General features: G+C 45.0%; 1 protein-coding gene across 1 annotated transcript; it reads right to left on the reverse strand.

Annotated features, from left to right (window-relative positions):
* Window positions 1–3,334: 3,334 nt before the first annotated feature.
* On the reverse strand, window positions 3,335–12,677 carry PHYH (phytanoyl-CoA 2-hydroxylase). Its single transcript, XM_009086888.4, has 9 exons — window positions 12,537–12,677; window positions 10,302–10,357; window positions 10,072–10,182; window positions 9,820–9,985; window positions 9,140–9,221; window positions 8,008–8,189; window positions 7,081–7,230; window positions 5,950–6,081; window positions 3,335–4,353 (listed from the first exon to the last, which is right to left on the reverse strand). Exons 1-9 carry the CDS (start codon window positions 12,621–12,623, stop codon window positions 4,300–4,302), a joined length of 1,020 nt encoding a protein of 339 aa, XP_009085136.2. The 5' UTR covers window positions 12,624–12,677; the 3' UTR covers window positions 3,335–4,299.
* Between the last annotated feature and the right edge of the window lie 4,772 nt (window positions 12,678–17,449).

Here is a 17,449-nt window from a genome sequence, read left to right on the forward strand (position 1 = left end):
TTTGCCTCAGACCCAGCACCTGCCTTTCCAGGGTTCACTTTGGTTATTCAGCCATACAAGCCATAACAATTTCTGAGCCACAGAAATAATCCAGTGCATCCATTAAAGCTGGTTTTGCTACAAAATAAAATCCACGTTCTCCATCAGCTTTACCAATCACTTCCCACGTAAGCTTGTACTGAAACTGATTCACTGGTTGATTTTGTGCAGAAGTAGGATATTAAAAACCTTAAACATATAATTACACATGGAATTTTATATTAGTATGATTTTACCAACTATATTATTAGTAACCTTACATTAATAGTATCAGTCCAAAAGTATAGCAAGAGAATGACTAGAAAAAATAAGTAATGCACAACTCACCGTATTATTATTAGGTAATCATTTGATTACCAAAACTAGCTGCAGCAATCTGATTTTGTAGGTCAGGTTTTCTTTGAAGTCCATCAGGTGTTCAGCCTTGCTGCACTTATTTGGTATTAGCATGAAATACTTCTGTAATGCAGCATTTGGGGAAGTTCCTTACACACAGGGCAAAAAGCACATGAATCTGGCTCCTCAAGCTGATGCTCAGGTTTCCCATCCTGGTCTTTAGAGGTCACTTAAAAGATTGATTCTTTTTCCTTACACTACCTTTGCTCATTTCTTCCTAGCTACCTGCATTTAAAAACCCACAAAACAGCAGCAAACCTAGAGAACAGCATCTTTGAATGCAGTGTTTCCTGGTTCTTCCTGGCGTGAGCAGATCTGTTTGGCCATAAAAACACCTATTACCTTATTCACTGTCTCTACAAAGTCTCAAACAGAAATGGACAGACAACACTAAATGAAATTAAAAGCTACAAGCTCCAAGGCACAAAACCCTGCTTGGTGTAAGCCAAAAGGCTCACTGGGTTGATGTGGTGAGCAGAGAACGTGCTCAGATGGGTGTTGTATAAACTATGTCCTTTTCTTGCAAATCCAGTTAGAGGGATTGAATAACAGTCTCTCCTATATAAACACCTGCTGGCACAAGCTTGTCCTACCTGGGTTGATTTCCACAGAAAAGATAGCAAAGAACGTGGATGAAATCCAATCTGGCAGCCCAGAGGTGGGAACAGTGATGAGTAGAGCTCCTGGGCTGATTTCCAGGGATGTGAAGGGGCTGTCTGTGGAGCAAGGGTACTTCTCCAGCACAGGCAGGCAGCAAGAAGCCTTATCAGCAGAAAGGCCAAAATTACTTGTGAGTTACAAGATAAGGTAGTGATTTAAGATTAGCACAAGGTGTGGAGCAGAAACTGTTTTATATTTTGCATGTCCAAATTCAATTACTTCTTTCTCCAGCTGCTCTTGGATCATGTTCTTAACATCCCTGTAGTAGCACTCTAAGCTGGTGAAGTGACAGCTGTGTGAGGACACTGGGCATCACTCACTGCCACTTTGATTATAAATAACTGCTGGAAAAGGATCTCCCACATCCCAGATTGGCTTATAGTGTCAAATCTACTTTGAAAAAACTATAATGTAGTTAATTAAACTTGCTTTTCCTCCCCATTTCTCTTGCATGAAGTAAGACTTTGATCTACAGCACTAGAAGCCAAAGCTGGGATTCAAAATCCTTCCTTTGGCACCTACCCAGTGCCTTCACATCAAAGCACTGAGCGTGCAACCGCTGTCAGCAAGGTCAGGAGTCAGACTAAATCTGACATTTCTGAACTGTTAGTCTGGAAAATAGCACATAAATTCTGAGCAGAAGATCTTCTCTGTGTTTATTGTCTTTTACCCAGCTCCAGGAAGCCTTTGTTTTCAACACATGTGAAATGTCAAGGCAGAAAAAAAAGTGTCTGAAACACTGGGGCTCCATGCAACTGCAGATGGCCAAATAAGCAGCCAGATGTCTAATTTTTACATGGTCCTTTTTGAAGCTTGGATGCTGCTATTAAAAAAAATTGTCCAAGAAGTGCTAACATGGTTAAGTTAACCTGCAGAAACATAAAGTTAGTTGGAAAGGAAGTTTTAGTTGTAACAGGCTGTGAGATCAATTTAGGAGCATCAATTTAGTACCTCCAACATGTGAATCTGAACACCTACAGCAAACCAATTATAAAAAACATCCTATCAAGCCAGGGCTAAATTAAACCACACTATTACAAAATAAATATTTTGCTTTTAATTTGATTAAATTCAAGCAACTTTTCTAACAGGGTAAGTCCTGCTAAAATACACAGTAACCCAAGCATTTCATCAGGTTCTGCACTTCCCTGTCTCTTGAAGCTCCCCGTAGCAATAATTCCTTTGAGAAATAAACTTCCAAATCTGTTAGGATTTGGAAGTTTATTTCTCAAAGGCATTATTGCTACAGAGGAGGTATCCAGAAACACCACACATCCATTCTGGGAGAATCCAGCTTCACCACTGTGTTCTGCCCAGCAGAACTGTGTTCTGTCCACAGCCTGCCCCAGAGGGAGGTTACCCAACAGGGTGTGGGAAGGAATTACACAAGTCTCTTATCAGGTGCTGAGTTTAGATGATCTCTAAGGTCATTGATGGGTTTGTTCTTCTGAAAGAGGCAACTGTAAGCTGAAATCCATAGGCAGAGGTGCATAAACTTTAAAAAACAAAGGTAAACTTCTTCCTTTTCTTCTCTTTTCTAGCTAGAGAAACTCAGTCTTGAACCTGGGAATGTGACACCTGTAGCTCTTCTCTGTGGTCACAGCTCCCTCTGCAGTCAACCCAGCTCCACCAGACAGGGAAGTCTTCATCAATCCTGGGCTGTGAACCAGACAGAATACACTAAGTTCTCATGAAAATCCCATGGAAAGGACTCAGCAAAGCCACCAGAGGGATCTCCAACTCACTGGAATCACGCACCTAGGCCCATACTCTCCACAGGAGCTGATCAGTGCCAGGGTTATAGAGGGCATGGGGAACCAGGACACCCAAAATCACCCACTGAGCTGGGCTGGAGGGTCTGTCCTAAGTGAGCCCTGATCAGACTGCTTGGTGTGGTCAAAGCAGAGGCTCCTGAGAAGTTATGGCTGGCTCCAGATAGGAACCACAGCCCAGACAACTCACTAGCATCAAAGGTGTAGGACCAATACTTAACTGTGCTCAAACCTCACCTTCTTTAAAAAACAAACAAGAAAACCTAGAGATGCTGCATGAAGATGAAGAATGACAAAATGAGGCAGAAGGTGCAACAAGAGCCCATCACTGCAGCCTTTGGTCCTTTTTTGGATGGACTGGGGGGGAGTGGAAACAAGCTGAGGGCTGATGCTTTGCACTGGGGTGCTCAATGACACCCCCAGCACCAGCTTCTGAGCAGCAGCAATGACACAACACAGCCCTCAAGTGCAGTTTCACTCTAGTTTATTCTTTATTTCAAAAAATAGATTCTGAAAGCGAAAGAATCTTTCAGAAAGCAAGGGAAAAACACTGTCAAAGGCAAGAGGATCATTTCAGTGTGCATCACTCCACCCTGCCACCACTGCATCCCGGGGAGCATCCAAACACTTCCTCAACCTGGCAGCAGCAAAATGCTCCTTTTCCCAGACCTGCCAGCCTCAAAGGATTCCCTCACTTCACACAGCCTTGGATCAGTTGTGCAAGGCCAGTGGGAGGCTGCTTTGTTGGCCCAGTAGCTCCCAACACTGTCAGACTCATATTTCACCTGTGCCAGAGCTTCCTGGTCAGGTATGATGCCACACCAAGCCATGCTTGAGGAGCTCTGCCAGCAATCACATTCCTGTCCATAAATCCCAGTTTTCTCTGTGAGTGGCTGCTGCTTTCTCTTTAGCCACTTCCTTACACCATTGATTCTGCTGGTACCAACACCCATATCTTCATCAGCTACACTAGTAACTCCCCATGCCACTGAGGGATTGTCTGAAACTTTTTTTTTTTTTTTTTTTTTCCACAGGAAAGGAAGTTGGAAATATTGGAAATTCTTGCATAAAATCCTATATTGGTATAGCATCATTCTAAAAATGAGTCATGTTAAAAACTTTTAAGAAACAAGAATGAAAACACCAAGAAAATCAAAGTGCTCTTTTAAGAATTTGATTCTTCGATTGTCTAAGACACCTGCAGCAAATCTGTTTTTCTAGGTTAGGTTTCCTTTGACATACATCAGCTGCCCAAGCTCAGTGCAATTATTCTGAATTAGGATAGAACAATTTTGCAGTGCAGCATTTGGCTAAGTTACCATTACAGAGGTCAACAAAGGGAATCCTGCCTGCCCAGGCAGGGTCTGTGCTCTCTCCACAGAGAAGCTCATTCTCAGGCCCATGTTTTCCATCCTGCTCTTCACAGGGTCTTCTACAGGTTGATTCTTTCCCCTTGCACAAGCCGTGCTCGGAAGTTCCAAATATCCTTCAAAACAAAAATGAGATAAAGAAAAAGCACCTTGAGGGCCAGAAAAAAGTGACCAGAATTCCAGTTTACAGAGATGGAAGTAGAGAATTACTTAGTTCTTATCATCTTCTGAAGGTGAAATAAGACCTGGGCACTCCTCTGGGAGAAAACTCCAACTCTGGCTTAAAGAAAAAATCCTTAAAGCTACACAAAAACACAGAGACTTCTCTAGGGTTTGCAAGAACAACCTCATTTCCACTGAGGAGAAGGAGAGAACCTCACTACACATCCCTTTGGATTTCACCAAGCACGTAAATAACCCCAGGAGCTGAAAGCCAAGCAAGCTCTGGCTTTACAGACATGAAAGATCAGCTTGCAAAACACAACTGGGCACCCCACCACACACAGGCACACTGGGAGGAAACACACAGAACAACACAAAAACACCAAGGGTGAAATGTGGCAGCAGCCCTCTGGCCAAAGAGAGCAACAGGCACAACTTTCCCAGGCATCGTCCTGGGAAAGGCTGTTAGAAGATCAGAGAAAAGAATGATAAACAATTCTTATCTTCACTAGCTCCACCTGTTGTTGTGAACATGTGGAATGTGTTATGGAGATTTGTTTACCAGAGGGTGGTTTCTTGATTGGGCAATGGTGATGGTGCTTGGATTGAAGGACCAATTGGGTCCACCTGTATCATGACTGTCTGTAAGGGTGATGGGTTTCTCAGGAAGTAGAGTATAATAAAGTGATTGATCAGCCTCATGAGAATCATGGAGTCAATGCTAATTAATACCGGGCTGGGGGCTGAAGTGACAGTGAAAAATAAAGTCCCCCCCCTCCAGAAAGCCCCAGATATTGTAAAACATGTACGTTTTAAAAGAAAATTGCTGCTTTTACATCTAGACTTTACTGCCTTGATACTGGCTTTGCACACGCTTGGGAACTGCTGTGGATTAAGATATTCACAACATTTTCACCCCAGTAACAAGGTTTATTTTTCTTTCAGTGGCTGGATCCCTGAAGAATTTACATTTGCTTTCTATTTTACTCAATGGTTTCAGTTATTCAGCAAGAGTCCATTAGTCCCTTTTTTTTTGTTTTTGAGGCAGATATATATCACTGCTGACAAACCTGCTATAGCCTCGAGTATAAACAACTGCTGTGGGATTATATTTAAGCATAAAAAATCCATTTGTTATTGTGATCAGATGTGGCTACTTGTTTTAAAAAGAAAATCACCCACCATTGCAGGAGGAACTGTAAGAATTGTGGACATAAAAACTGGACAAGCACTGAATTTATTCCAACTTATGGTTTTGAATTCGGGGCAAATGACAACATTTTATTATTTATAAGCAGAGCTTCTGAAGGAATTTCTGGAGATCATGGAACGTGAAGAGGCTGCCAGTGAACAAGGCATTATGAGGAAGAAGGCCCGAAAAAGCCTGCCAGTCATCCTCTGATCAGGTCTTTTATCTGGCCAAGCACTTCTGCCTGGTACAGCCTGATCTGCCAAACTAGGCATAGCAAAGAGCACCAATGTGCCACACGAGAGACTTGGGAAAGGGAACTGACCTGGTTTGTAACAAAGGGCACCGAGCCAAGTCTCACCTTGAGCTCCACAGAAGTTGCATTGTATTTCTTGGAAACCATTTCCTGCAGCTCCTTCTCCAGGTGCTCCTGAATTGTGTTCTTGACATCAATGTAGTGACATTCTGAGCTGGCAAAGTGGCAGCTGATGCTCTGTGTGAGGAAAGTGGGTGTCACTCACTGTCACACTGACTACAAAAAACTGTTGGAAAAAAACTCATGCATTCCAGATTGCGGACACATCACTCCTTCCTTACAGATCATGCCAGCAAAACCATTCCTCCTTTCCAAGCGCTCTGGAGAGTGTCCCCTTGGAGAAATACTCTTGCTGCTGACTTCCTTCTCTTGCTCTTCCTCCTTCCCTTCTCCCCTTCACTCCCTCTGCATGAGCTGTACTGCTTGATCTCAGAATATCAGCAGCTGGAGTGAAAATAGGGAGAGCCAGACCTGGGGCAGACCTGTGTGTTCTGTAAGGGCTCTTAGTTCCTGCACCCCAAGGGTCACAACCCACTTATTTTGAATCCACCAACAAACTGCCACAGGGGCTGAAAGAACAGGCCACTCAACAGGCAAACCAAAATAAAAACAGAGTAGCCCATGCTGCAGTGCCGGGATGCACTGAAACAGAAGTCCTCCAAAGGAGGGCACTTTTGCATGTTTCAGTTAAAGAATCATGCATGTCAACAAATCCTTTATAGAAAAATGGGTTGCACAATCATATAAATGAATATTATTTATTGAATGATGGAGATTTCTGTTATCCAGAGATGGGGAAGAAGACAAAAGAAGATTAAGTAAAGTCCTGATATCTGGGACAGCTGAAAGGGAACTTTCAGAAAAGCAAGTACAGCCAGACAGGCTTTAATTTAAATGAAGATTCAACATCTAATTTCTACCCCTGTTCTGTTTTTCTCAAGCAGCTGCACAGCATGCTCTTCTTACAGAAGACAGTTGTTTAAAAATAAAATAATAAATAAACAAGAGAGTGCTGAAGTATATTAGGAAGATAAAAACTCTTATTTTAAAACATTCATCCACATATTCATTAACTGAGAAAGGATTCAAAGGAGGTGAGGGATAAAAACAGAGGGATAGTTGGATAATTTTTTTAATCAAGAATATAAAAAACTGTATCAAGAGATGTTTTCCTACCTTTCGAAAACCTGATGTCCTGTTTATCCCAGAGCCATGAATGAGCAGGGGATGGAAGAACACTGTGTCTCCCTTCTCCATGACAAGGTGAACCTTGGGAATCTTCTCATCCTCATCAAGCAGCCCATGGAAAAGTTTGTTGGTTTTACCCTAGGAAAGAAAAAGGCTGAACTGAAATCACTCAGCTAGAATTAGAGGAAGTGCTGATTCTCAGAGCACAGTATGGACAGCTATGGATCTGCTTTCCCCTGGAGAGAGTATTCCATATGCTAAGCTAAAAATCTGACTATTACCTACAAGTCCTTCTACTTCAAGTCTGACATATAGAAAAATTATACTTTCTGTATTTTCTGCAGCTAGATTTGGACAAAGAAATTGTCAGCTGGAGAGAACAGAGAAGAGCCCTGGGAAACCCCAGAAGGGTGGCCTGATGCCACTGCTGGAGTCCAGCCTTCTGCTCCTGGTATAACCATCACCAATGACAGGCCAGGCCAGGAAAGACACACTCTTAAGAGGAAGATACCGACTGGTATTTTATTCCATCCAGCTGTTTACTGTCAGACTTCTCCTCTTTGGGACAGTACACATGCTACCAGGCAGGAACAAGTTGACAGGAGGAGACAGAGCCCTCACACTTGGCAAGGGCAGTGGAAAATGTTGGCATGTGTTTATACTGTCATGCCACAACGTGCTGGACATTTTCCAGGTGAAGGTGGGAACAGAGGCAAATCCACCCTTGTCACATGGAGTGAGGTCATGCAAGAAACTCTCTCCCAAATCAATGTCAGTATTTGCATAAACAGAAAAAAAAAAAATCACTGAAAACCTCGGCTTTGACCTGCACACACTCCCCCTACAGTGAGTCCTTCCCAGCCAAAACACGTCCCCTTCCTGCATGCCCTTCCCAAGCCCTCCATGACTCTCTACCTCCCACTCTGGATAACCATGAGGCTTCAGGGCTGTCTTGTGTGTCCCTGGCTGCACGAGCAGGCAGCCGTTGTCCTGGTGAGCCCTCTCCATGGCGGTCCAGGCGCACACGATGCGGGACGCAGGCCGGAAGGGGAAATAGTGCAGGTCCTGGTGCATGGGGTGCAGGAAGGTCTGCTGGTCTGCAACACAGACAGAAACCTCCAGCCTCACCAAACGTGACACAGCCTTCTCCTTTTGTTAAACCACTGTGGCACATCCTAAGGAGCTGCTGCTTCCTGCTGGAGACACTTGGTGTACTCAGTGCTGTTCCAGCCCAGCCATGGAAGCCAAGCAGGTGAGCTGCCATCCCAGCCCATGGACAATGGTGATGGCTCTTGGGTCACACAGTGAAAGCCAGGAGGCTGCTTAGCTCTGTGACCCCTCAGAAGTCTCTTTTTCCTGGCCTTTACCACGAACACACATTTTTCATCACTCATTTTGGCTGCTCTCCAGTTTTGAGCACTTTAACCAGCAGTGTTGCACAAACCTCCTGAGCATGAAGACCTTCCAACAGCTGTGCTCTCTGCAGGCACGGAATGCACTGCTGCGGTGCAAGCAGAATCAACCCTGTCTGTGCTGCACCCTGCTCATGTTTATTTAGCTTTTTCTTTAAAAGACAGGGGAAAAAAACCTCAATTTATGGACTGCAGCCTCCACAGAAAGTCTCTGCCCTGGAGGCTCTCTTCCATGAAGTCTAAACATAAATAAATATTCTTGAAGTTTTGCTTGTTATTTTTTTCCCCCTATGGAAATGGAAACATCATCCACAGCAGAAAAGCCTTTTATATATAATTTATATACTTATTTGGCCATTGATTTTGCTCCTTAAAGAGATACAGTTAGGATATTTCTACTTGCCTCATTTGCCATACTATTTAGACTTTGTGCAGCCTCAAAAATTCCCCTGTGTTTTCTCATTTTGTCTCATTAAACCAAGGTAAAAAGCAAACAAACTATCACCAAAATGGCTTTGTAAATTTGCAATGTTATTTGGGTTTAATTTTTTTTACAGCTTTTCTAAAATACTAAGTTCAATTCTGGCATGCACACAATAATTCACCCATTTTCCTCTAATCCAAGTTTTCCTTACCAGAATCTGGAAGTTTATTTATCAGCATGGTATGCATTGCCATGATGTTTGGCCCTGTGAAGCACTCAACATATTTGAGGACCTACAAAAACAAAAACATTAGAGAAAAAAAATCAGAAACATGAAAAACAAGAAGAAATATTGCTGAGGAAGCACTGGGAGCTGGATGTTTGGCTGAGGACAGGGGTACAGGAGGAAGAGGCCAGGGAGGATGGAGGGATGCAGGACATGAGGGAGGGAGGATCTGGCTTGGGACACAAATGGGTGTGGTGGGAGGAGGCCAAGAGGGAAGACGGTGCTGCAGGCTGCTGAGACGGGTGGAAAAGACAGGGAGGGTACTCCCACAGAGCTGTATCCGCCACATGAATATTGCTGCAAGGCTGGACCTGCCCAGGGACAGATGTTTGCCGGGATAAAACACATTTAGAACATGTGGCTGATCTGCCCCTCTAGCCTGGCATGGTTTGTCCAAGTCACATTCCTGACTGGCTCCACACCAGGGGCAGAGCAGCACTGCTTTAAGTCTTCTGCCCCAACCTTCATCCATCCCCTGTTCACATAGAACACTTTTAAAGGCTGACTTATCTTCCTTCCTCACTTGTCTGTTTATAGGAGTGACCTGCAGAGTCAGATACTTCCATAGAGGCTATTCCACCATCAGCACCCTTTGTTTGTTTTACCTCAGGCAGAGTGCAGTATCTGAACAGCTCTTCATCTTCCTGGAAGTCCTGCACTTTATTAACCACGCTTTCAGACTGACCGAACTGGGATCTCCGGGACTCATCCTTCATAATCATAACTCCTGGTGGCTTCACCTCTCTTCTGCAGATCCTGGTGAACTCCTTCCTGCAAACCAGAGGGAACATCCATGTTGGAAGAACCCAAAAATCTCCAGCTCCCCAGAGCTCCCCCCAGCCCATCAGGCCGGGTACCTGAAGCGCTCGATGTCCTCATCAGACACGAGGTTCCTGATGAGCAGGTACCCATTGTCCTCATAGAACTGCCTCTGCTCTGTGCTCAGCACATCGTTGTCCAGGGTGTAGCTGGGACACAAGGGACACGTTAACCATGCCTAGTGACCAACACGTGCACTTGGGGGAAGAAGGAGCTGAGCTCTGAAGGTTGTTTTGCTCTCATCTCCACCAAGGATGATGGAGCTTACCTAAACCTCCCTGAATGAGGAGCAACACTGACTTGAGCTGAAGTAGAAATGCTTATCTGGGGTGAGAATTAAGGAATATACAATCAAGCAAAATAGATTAGAACATTATCTACACGTATGAGTCCTCAATCCTACAGTGCTGTTCATCTTAGAGGCAGGTGCTGTGCTGGACACTTGATTCACATTCTTCTTCATTTTGCTTCCATATTAATAAATTATAATAAAAATATTCTATAAATGAAAAGAATCTAAAACAATAAAGCAACAGGAGTAAACCAGAGGTTTCATGCTCTCACACAGTGTTGCAAATCCTCACCATCTCTCCAGTTACTGCACAGATCAGGTCCCTTCCAAATGACAGGGACAGGAAGAAGAGAAAAGAGCTTTAGGCTTGTCCTCCAAGTCATTTCAACAGGTTCTAAAAAACTATTTGTTTTCTCTTATGCAGAGACACATTCTCATCAATAGAGCAATTAAACCCCACTTGCTAAAGAAGCTACACAAGAGGTTTATGTATGGTATTGAAATGTCATCCATAATATAAATGAGCATTTTCATGCTGATCCTTCAGTCTGCACATGCATGTTTGCTTCAGGGTTTTATGAAAACCACTGACTTTCCTCTACTGCTCATAAAACCATGAATGCTTTGGGAATGAAAAATGGTTTTCATCACAGCAGTTGTGTCCCCACACCAGGAAGCTTAAAAATTATCTTGTCAAGAGTCACATACAGTGGGAGAAGAACAACACATGCAAAAATGTGTGGCAAAAATGATGAGCCAGAGGGAGGAAAAGGTGCTGGGAACTGGATGGAAGACAGAGAGAAGAACAAGGGGGACCTGCTGCCATAGCAGGTCCCAGAGCAAGGAATCCCCCAACTGAGGGCAACAGTGCTCCACACACATTTCAGGCTTAATTTCAGTGAATATGGGACTCCTGATCATTCAGGCTCCTTAATGTCCACAGACAGCGGATGGAGAGACAGGCACAGGCTGAACCCCAGCATGGGGCCCTCCTCAGCACCTCCACCTCCCCAACGCGCGGACAGCAGACAAGTCCACCCAGTGCTGGACTAAATTTCAGCACCTTCCTCCCAGGCTCTGTGGTGCCTCTTCCTCTCACTGGTTTTCCTCTTGACACTTTACAACATTCAGAGACAAGTCTGGACTACCTGGACAATCGAAACCACGAGGCACAGATATTAAAACAAAACCAGTGAACTGATGTACCATTTGAGGTATCAAATAAATCATTCTTATTAGTCTGTAATTTACTTTACCCACACACCTTTCTTGCTCCAGCCAGGCTTAGTCGGTTTTGGTCCAAAGCTATTTGCATCATGACCCAGATTTAAACACAAACAGGTTGTGCAGCACCTCTCCTTACTTCCTGTATGTTACAACCAGGGTGTTTTTCCTATAATTTATTCCTAATTTTGTGTTCTTACTTGTGTTATGCCAGTGTGAGTCAACAACTATCCATCTGCCTTCATATTTTTAATCGATTTGAGGACTTCTACATCTTATTTGATCACATCCTCTTTTATGTATTATAATTCAGAGGTAACTTGTCAGTATTCTGTGAAGAAGTTTTTTTAAAGCAACATTTATGACAGCAGCTTTAAAAATATTCTCAGCAAGCAGTCTCCACTAAACTTTTGGAACCATGGGACATATCAATGCAAAAACTTATTTCTACCCCGGTTTCCTCTGCCTTATGTTGGCAGTCTCCAACACTTCCACCTCGGTTCCCACTCACAAACCAAACCTTGATGATTTTGCTGCTGCTCTACCAGTCGATTCTGTACCTTTCAGATAAATCTCTGACTTGCCACGCAACTTCTAAGTCATGCGGAATTCCTTGAATCTCCAGGAGGAGAATTCGCTGGAGGGAAGCCTCTGGCTCGGCACTGGGGGGGTACTGCCAAGATGCACATCCCAGCTCCCCACAGCCTGCGGGGCTGAAGCTCAGGGAGAGGCTTTGGCGTGGGCCAGGTACTGACTCCGAAATTCCAGTCAGAGCTGCCACGGCAGCGCTGTCCTCCAGCACCAGGACACAGGGCAACACTCGGCCCGTGTGTCCCTCCCAGGCCGGTGTCCCTGTCGCACAAACCACGGGCCCACAAGGACAGAGGAGCGAGGGGCAAAGCGCGCAGGACTGGGGAAAGCGGAGCCCAGACCCACGGGGGGCCAAGGCTGCTGCCGCCCCTTCCCGATCCCACAGCAGAAGGATACAGGAGCCGGGGCCGCTGCCAGCCGCGGGGAGAGGTGCCGCAGGATGGTGTCCAGCCGCGCCGCCGAGCGCTCCCCGAGCCGCTCCATGACGCCCGGTCGGCCTCAGCGATGTCCCGGCCGGGGCGGAGCTGGGGCCGCCGCATGCTCAGAGCCCCGGGTTAGCCGGGAGACACGGGACGGCGGTGGGAAGGGCCTGAGGGAAGCCAGGGCGGAGCCGGGAGCTCTCAGAGCCCAGATCCCACCGGGCGGCGCGGTGCGATGGGTGTGTGGGGCGGGGGGAGGCCGTGAGGGACCCAGCGCCCTCAGAGCGCCGGAGCAGCCGCGGGCCGGCAGCGCGCCTGGGAGAAAGGGCCTGAGGGAGGCCAGGCCGGCCGTGCGGAGAGCTTGGAATTTTCCGTGCGGATTTCTTTACGTTCGTCCTCCCGCTTCCCCTCTTTTTCCCGTTCTCTGCCAGCACTGAATTTCATCAGCCCGTGTGGAGAGCAGCGCTTGGCACAATGCACTCCTGAGGCCGGCATGGATCGATGCCTTATCTCCTGTCTCTAAGGAGACCGTCAGAGTTCGCCTCATCCCTCCATAAAAACGTTTGGAGAGATTCTTGCGGCCCCAGTATGAAAAGAGATCTCACGCCTGCCAGGTTCTCCATAAAACCCTCGCTCATGAGCACTCCAGGCCCTTTTGCCAAAGACCATCTCAGGTCTCCTGTAGCTCCAGGCAGGCCCACGATGACAGGGTGTGCATTAAAATTCTGCTTACAGCTGCTGCTGCAGGAAGCTTAACTCCCATTCTGCAACAGGTTTTGCTGGAATCTGGGCTGACATGTTGGTAGATCAAAAACTCAGCTGTCAATACACTAAGCTTCCTGTTAGTGCTGCAGATGAACAGAAGCCAAGGCATGGGTAGGAAGGGTTTCTGTACATAACCTGTATCCTAGAAGCTGGTTCCCTTTAAAACTCAGTGGCAAAACTCCCATTGATTTAAATAAACTACAGCAGGTTTACAAACTGCTCTGATCTGTGGTGTATTGTGTTTATGGCTCTTACAGTATGCTTGGTGGAGTCACTCCCTTCAGTGGCATAACAGAACAGGCTGTTCACAGAACCTGGGACAAGCAAGGTTGGGAACCCAAGAAAAAAACCCTCCCTAAACAATTAGGTGTAGTCACAGAGGCAAGAATACAGGCACTGTGAAGGTACAACAGCAGCAGTGGTGACAGCACCCTTCATTGCAAATAAAATCAGACCTTTGACTCCTGAGCCATAGGAAACCTCTTAGTCATAAGAAAACAGAAAGTTAAAAGTCCCTCAAATCAAACTAGTGAGAGGGAACAGAAAAAAAAAGCAACTAGAGTAATAGCTTTATTACTGAACTCCTAATTATAACTGCAGGCCTATATATGATTTAGATCTATACTGCAATTGTTTTCACAATCCAAACTGAAACAGGAACCTTAATAAATCTCCTGTGTTTCAAAGTTTAGGTAAAAGCCCTATCAAAGAGATGAAGTAGAATAATACTGCACATGCCTGTTGTGGCATGGACCTGTTTGCAATGTGGATATTTCTTCCACAGGTACATGTTTGACAGCCTCTTTTGCAAAGGTGTCCTTCATACCTGTAAAAAATGAACAAAAAGCAGGGATTTGGCTGTACTGATTTAGGAGAACTAAGATGCTTTTGTATATACATAATACACACTTACATAAATATATATAGAATCGTAGAACATCCTGAGTTGGAAAGGACCCACAAGAACCATCAGTCCTGCTCCTGAAGTCCCACACAAGACAAGCCCAAGAATCCTACCCTGTGCCTGAGAATGTTGTCTAAAGGCTTCTTGAACTCTATCAGCCTTGGTGCTGTGACCACTTCCCTGGGGAGCCTGTCCCAGTGCCCTTCATCCTCTGGAGGAAGAACCTTTTCCTAATATATGCATTTTTAAACAAGAAGAGCCTCAAAAAAACCCAATATCTCTGTGCATTAAATACCAGTTTTCCTTTTTACATACAGCCTCTGGCAATCTCGATACCAGGGACTCTCGTGTCACTAGACTGCCCTGTTGTATTCTATCAATCACACACCAAAGAATTCAGGACACCCCACCCACCTTGGCAGGAGCAGCGGGTGGCTGAGGTCATTGCCCTGTATTTGTACCCTCCTGCTGGTGGATCGAACTTTAACATAACAGAAGATCGATCTGGCACTGCCGGCACCTCACGGTGACACGGAGGCTGCTTGTGGTGTAGCCACACCCCCTAGAATTAGAAATGTGTGGACACCTAAAAAAAAAAAAATCCTTTGCATCTAAACAGTCCAGAGTGAATAATTTTCAAATCCGTTGATAAGCATCACTGAAATACAGGCTGAATCTCATGAACCCAGGAAAAGAAACAAGGGAGAAATGTTCTTTGTTAAGGAAATTGATAGTGGCATTAATCATTGTATTAAAATGGATGGCATTTAAGAGAGGCTGTGTCTTTGCAAAGTACTTTTACAACTATGTCTGTCAGTTTCCTGAATTTTATAGAACATTTTTATACAGATGGTTTGCATTTGGCTTTTTGTTTTAATGTTTTCTGTTCATTAAATCACAAAACTAATAAAAACTAAACGATTGAGATTCCTCCAGCAGCACAGGAACATTCCTAATGCACAGTCTTATAATTTAATAAGCATCTCAATTGACTATTAAAATCCACATTATGATCAGAACTGTAATTCCAAAGATGAGGTCTTCTGAAAGCTTAATTTACTGTGGTGAGAAGTGGCAGCTGCTCCAACTCAGCAAAATTAGCTTTTTTAACTGGGATGCCAGGGAAAACAGATGTTGATGAGACAATAACAACAAAATCCACCACCAGCGTGCAGGTTCATTTCTCATCACCAGGAGAGTCAAGAGGGGCTTCTATGGATGGTAGACAGGAGAAGGAGGGAAAGGGAGATATGGATTAATCAGAGAACAAAACAAGGGGCATAATGACAAAGGACATGGAAAGGGTCAAGGGTCTCGATGACTTCTCTGCCTTGGGCTTTGCTTTAGTTCCTGGCCTCTGCTGAATTCCGAACTTTGGCCAGCCCTTATCCTGAGGAGGAGCTACTGCCAGGCTTCTCTGCAGCTGGGGGTGCCCACCCACTCCTTACTGACATATCCCTTTGGAAATGCCAGAGTCAGCTGGATCCACCGGTGCTCTGAGCAGAGAGCGTAAGAACCCCAGTTGTGGTTGGCTCTTGCAGTGCCAGCCAACCTCAGCAGCCAGTGAGGCAGAAAGGAAAAGTCTCCCTCACAGACATGTTGCTCATATTGATGTCCACAGCTCCCAAAAGGGATCCCATTGTCCCTCATGAGCACCCAGCTGGGAAAAACACCTACCAAAGGGCTGAACAAGAGGGTATTTTATCACCTTTCTGCTTCTCAAGCACCAGTCACAGGGGTTGCAATCACATCTTATGGTCAGAATGCAGACATGAACTCAGGTGGCTCTTCCCAACTGTTCACCTGATTTCCAATGAAACATCAGTGAAACACAAATGCTTTCTTTTCAAAGAAAGATTTTTTTTTCTCCACTCTTTTCATAACTTGGATGGAGTTCTACAAGCAGGAACGGGAGCTGGTGCATGCAGAGATTCCAGCGTATGTGAACAAAGTACATTATGTTTGTATAAGTGACTGGACGTGGCTACTAAAACCAGCTTTTCACTGTTGCTTTCTCACAGCTTTTTGACACCAGCATCTCAAAACCCCTTTCATTTAAGAAGAATCTCTAAGCGTCTTGCTTAATGGTGAAGGATTTAGGACTTGCCAGTCCATTACAATATACCCTCCTACAGCTCACTGCGATCTACAATCTCTGGTTTAGCAAAACAAGTCATAAAACTTCAACAAAGGTTATGCTCACAGAGGACTTCCCAAGTTATCACCCTCTCAGCGGCGCACCAGGAAGCGTTTTGGGATGCAAATTCCAGCCATCAGGAAGCACTGGGAGACAGGTTTTCAAATCGGCTCACCCGAGGGGTTTTCCTCGTAGCTGCCTCCAGCGGCCGCGACAGGAAATCTTCCTCCGAAAGTCCAGAGATAAGCAGCCTCCTTCAGACCGCTTCCCTTGGAGATAGACCTTCTGCCATTCCGGGCACGTCTAGGCAAGGACAAGCGTTGGTTTTACACCTGGCTGATGAAGCCATTATCACAACGAGTGAAAAAACCCAACAGCATCGACCGACAGGGACCTTCTTCTGCCGGAGGGGAACTGACACACATCCAGCGCCAGTTTCAACTACAACTGACCTTTCTGCATGCACTCCCATGCAGAACAACTCAACTGTACTGCACCCATTTGATCTACTTAGGGTTTTTTAAAACTAAAATAACCTATATAGATACAGTCTTGCCCATGATCACAGAGAAAATGAACAGAACAAAACAGCAGGGGAAAAAAAAAGAATTAAATCAGTATTTTTTGCACAACTGGTTTTTGATACTTTATTTTTAGAACTGCCATGAAAAATCTAACAGTTTTTGGGTTTTTTTCTCAAAGCAAAGTCAAAAACTTGGTTACTGCTTTGAGGTTTTGTGGTGAACCCACAACTCTCAGGCTTCTTTTCCAGGAAAAGGAGCGTGAGGGACTGGGTGCTTTAAGCCATTCACAAGGGGGGAATTAAAGAAAAAAACCCATTATAGCTTTGCAAAAGGCATCTGTTGAAAACACTAGTGAGTGGAAAAAAGATGAGCCAAGTTTTGCCAGAGATGCCATTACGAGGAAGACTGGAAATTTAAACCGTGCATGATGCAAGACTCGACCTGACCAGTAACTCGTTTTTTATAGGTGGAAGCCTTTGTAATTCTTGCTGCAGTGACAATTATCCAAGATTTTCTTTTTGCTGGTCTGAGTATCAAGGAGCAAATTCCAGAACCTGGGA

The sequence above is a fragment of the Serinus canaria genome, chromosome 1A, assembly GCF_022539315.1.
Source record: "Serinus canaria isolate serCan28SL12 chromosome 1A, serCan2020, whole genome shotgun sequence".
Classification (NCBI taxonomy): Eukaryota; Metazoa; Chordata; class Aves; order Passeriformes; family Fringillidae; genus Serinus; species Serinus canaria.